The sequence below is a fragment of the Tupaia chinensis genome, unplaced genomic scaffold, assembly GCF_000334495.1.
Source record: "Tupaia chinensis unplaced genomic scaffold, TupChi_1.0 Scaffold138400_2, whole genome shotgun sequence".
Lineage (NCBI taxonomy): Eukaryota > Metazoa > Chordata > Mammalia > Scandentia > Tupaiidae > Tupaia > Tupaia belangeri.
The window spans coordinates 609-4,585 of NW_006198298.1; the positions used below are offsets into that span (position 1 = coordinate 609).

Consider the following 3,977-nt stretch of genomic DNA (forward strand, 5'->3'; position numbering starts at 1 on the left):
AAACTCTCCATTTTGCTATCCTCTGTGTCTGTGTCTCCAATTCTTCGTGAGTGTGAGACAAAAAATCGGGTTTACTGCTGTTCCTACATTGAGTGTTGGGCCCATGCATCTCAACTCTCCACATCACTGAGAAGGCGGCCACTCTCATACCCATACTTGTCCTATACGTCTCTTCCATTTGGTTATTCATGAGTTGTAGCCTTTATAATAAATTGATCAGTAATATAATAGTAAACAAAATGTCTTCCTGAGCCTTTCTAATGAGACAGGAGAAAGCTAGCAAATTAAAGCGAGTAAGGGGACTAGAGCATCTGTCTAATGGGACTAGACAGAAAAATTGATCGGGGCAGAAAATTTCGAGATAATGTAGGCAGGAGATTAGTGGGGATATCTAGCTGATTAAGGCACATTTGATAAAGTCAATGAGATGAATCAGGAGGCCCAGCCACATTTGATAGAGCCAATGAGATGAGCACAATCAGTGGGCCCAGCCAATGATCTACTGACACAACCTATTGATAGATTTAAAAATTATAAACCTTGCAGAATGTAATTGCTGGGGCCTTTGAGCTACTCTTTCTCGGTCTACTCAGGCCTGCTCCTACCTCTCAGGAGTGTACTTTTGCTTCTACTTAATAAACTCCTTTTTCCTTTCACTATTGGCATGTTTTATGCAATTCTTTGAAACTCGGAGAACCTGGATATCATCACAGAAGCCATCCTGCAACACTAACAGCCTGGAGAGGCTCTGGGAACCTCCAATTTACAGCCAGTCAATCAAAAATATGAGTGGGCTGAGATTTTCAGTTAGTATCTCAAGCAGAGGCAGTCTGGTGGGCCTGAGCCCCTAACTTGTGGGACCTGACACCAACCCTGGGTAGTGTCACAACTGTATCATTGAACACCCAGTTGATGTCTAGAGAGTTACAGAACTGGTTGTTAGTGTAGAAAAAAAAAAAAAACCCACACATTGGGTGTCAGACGTGTTATGAGTAAAAACCACTCAGACTATGCCATATGTTCAAAAAGTTAAATAGAGATATTGAAGATATAAAAATACCCAAATTGAACAGCTACAGAATCCCGGGTGACAAATAACATTGGATGTAGTTAACGCACTTTAGGCATTACAGGAGATGGTATTAGTCAACTTGAAGGCACAGCAGTAGAAACCATTGAAAATAAAACACAGGGAGAAAAAGAATACAAAAATATAAGGAGAGTAACACTGAACTGTGGAACAACTTAAAGCAGCCTCATACAAGGGGTCTTCAAAAAGTTCATGGAAGGTTAGCCACATGGTGCAGTGCATTGCATTGGGAGCGCTGTGCATTGGGAGCGCTGTGCATTGGGAGCTGAATCCCACATGGCCAACCGCGGTTCGAGTCCCAGCCTTGGTGGCTTGAGGAGCATGCTAGGCACATGTGTGTGCATGCCCAGAGTCCAGACAGGATGAAGGGGTGAAAGTTACACTCCACTGGGGGGGTGGGGTAAGGGTGGGGATTGCCTTCTCTCTATCTCATTCTCAGACATGTGTGCAAGTGCACAAGCCATGTGACAAAAAGAAATCATGGAAAATGTATATTATGAAAACACTATGTATGTTTGGGGCCGGCAGGTGGCCTGGTACTTAAAGGCACTGGACTCCCACACGGCTGTGGGACCTGGTGGCTTGCTTTCTCACTTCCCCTCTCTCTCTGTCTTTCTCTGATCAAACTAAAAAATAATAACGATAATAATAATAAATAAAGTTAAATAATTCTTTAAAAAAAAAAACTATGTATTTCAAAAACTCTTGCCCCAAAATAAACTTGTACTTTAATTCTACTTTTCCACAAATTTTCTGACTTTTTCTTGTTGCCAGGGAGACTCAACCCTTGGGGTTCCCTACCCAGGTGTGACAGTCCTTGGCTTCTCACAGGAAAGAATTCAAGAGCGAGCCCTTGAATGAGAGTGAAAGCAAGCCTACCAAGAAAAGTGCACAGAGCAGACTACTCCATAGGTGGAGCAGCCTCATAGGAGGAGTGAGTGAACCGTTTCATTCCTTTCTCCGAGTGGAAGGGGAGAGCTATTACCTGAAAGCAAAGAGAGGAGGGCTACACCATAGGCAGGGCAGCCTTTCAAATCCTCTTTGAGTTGTTTTCTTTTCTGGTTTCAAGATCTATTTGGTGAATTTAACCTGCATACCTAAAGGGCACCTATGCACAATAGGTGCCAAATAAACACTTGAATCAATTATTGAATGAAGCAAGTAAGGCACTTTAGCATGGTAAGCACCCAGTAAATGCTGCTGCTATTACTATGTTAAGCTCTCAAGGCACAATTCAAATATCCCATCTTTTCTGAGCATTTTCATAGGCAGAGTCAGACCAGTGCTTAGCATGTAGCAGATACTCAAAACAATACGGCTAATGAATACATGCATAAGAGGTGTACAAAAGGAGTAGGTACACATCAACAGAAACCCTCGCCTAGTGATGGGGTATGATACGAACCAGAGCCAGCTCTACAGACACACCTGCCCACAAACCCACCTCCCGATATAGGCCCCCACCTGGTGACGTGGTGCAGCAAGGGGTTCAGAGAAGCCGAAGAAGGGCAGGGCCAAGTTGAGGAAACCATTCTTGTAGGAGTCAAGCTGTCGGTGCCCCTGCACTACCTTGTACAGCTCCAGACACACAAGGCCAACCACGGCTGCTGTGGTTGTGGCAATGGCTGGGATGATCTTCCCTGCAATCAGCTTGCTCTGTGAGACAGAAAGGGACCAAGGGAGGCGATAATCATGTTACAAGAGGCTCAAAGTCTACAGAAGGGGCCAAACTTGGGGAACTCCAGCCTAGGAGTGGGTAGAACATTGGGTCTAGATTCCCCTTACCTTGTGGCGGTCTGCAGGGGGAATGTCATAGTTTTCTGCTCGGAGGTTGGATGCAGCCACGATGAAATCCATATGGAAGTTGCTATCATCATCCTGTTATGAATGGAGAAAGATAGTGGGGGCAGGATCAGATGAGGAAGAGGCTTCCTGCCTCTAGGGACATAAGTATCCTCCACTGCAATCACCTGTTGGACCCTCCCAGGTCACAAAGAGATGGCTGGGAACACCTACTCATTCAGAGTCACGTGGCAGGTCCCATGATCTGATAACTTATAAAGGCCCGGGGCTGGCTTCAGATCCCCAGAGACCTATTCCTTCCAGCCCGTCCATGTTCATCCCACCCCGCTGCCCTACACAGGGCCCCTAACCAGCACCTTCTCAAAATCAATAGGGTACATCTTGAATCCAGGGAGCTTGTCTGGGCTGGGCAGTGTGGCCTTAAGCTCCTCTAGACGGCTGTCATCTGCACAAAGAGAAGGACACCATCAGCCCTTTAGATCCCAGGTCAGGGTCTGAGGTGGAAATGGGAATGTGGGGTGGAACAAAAGGTATTCTAATGGATTTAGAAAGGTCAGACATCCTGGGAGAAAGAAGGGAGAAAGGGGAGAGGTAGAGCAGGGGAACAGGGTACAAACTTGAACAAGACAGAGAATGAGGTACAGGATATCAAGAGAATGCTTTCTAGAGATACTACAGAACAAAAATGAAGACATTAGGAGGAAGTGCAACTGAAGAAATCAAGAACAGAGGTCATCACCTTGGGGAGAATGATGGAGGGGAAGATGGGGAGATACAGATGGGAAAAGATATATGGAAGGGATGTTGGGGGAAACATAAATATACAGGGAAAATATAGATGGGGAGATAAAAAAAGGGTATGAAGAAAGGAATGAGGGTATATATGGAGGATGAGGCAGACGGGAAGAAATATATAAGGAGAAAGGTAGCAGAAACTTATGGAGGAGACTAAGGGAGATGTGGAGGGAAAAATGAGAGGAAATACACAGAGAAGACCATGAAGGGGTAGATGCTTCAAGATGTGGACATGAAGGGAGAGATGAGAGGAGATGTATGGAAGGTATGTTGCGGGGGGGGGGGGTGG

The 3,977-nt window shown here is 45.3% G+C and overlaps 1 protein-coding gene across 1 annotated transcript; it reads right to left on the bottom strand.

Moving 5' to 3' along the window:
• Positions 1–2,491: 2,491 nt before the first annotated feature.
• LOC102469662 (ubiquitin-like modifier-activating enzyme 1) lies at positions 2,492–3,925 on the bottom strand. The gene is made up of 3 exons (XM_006161264.3): positions 3,250–3,925; positions 2,876–2,968; positions 2,492–2,746 (listed from the first exon to the last, which is right to left on the bottom strand). Exons 1-3 carry the CDS (start codon positions 3,271–3,273, stop codon positions 2,507–2,509), a joined length of 357 nt encoding a protein of 118 aa, XP_006161326.1. The 5' UTR covers positions 3,274–3,925; the 3' UTR covers positions 2,492–2,506.
• Between the last annotated feature and the right edge of the window lie 52 nt (positions 3,926–3,977).

Excerpts from the sequence above, each read along its gene's own strand:
- LOC102469662 (XM_006161264.3), bottom strand. The coding sequence starts at position 3,273 with ATGTACCCTATTGATTTTGAGAAG. Across the intron at positions 2,969-3,249 it reads ACCCTATTGATTTTGAGAAG|GATGATGATAGCAACTTCCA; the intron begins GTGCTGGTTAGG and ends CATTCATAACAG. Across the intron at positions 2,747-2,875 it reads CCCCTGCAGACCGCCACAAG|AGCAAGCTGATTGCAGGGAA; the intron begins GTAAGGGGAATC and ends TCTGTCTCACAG.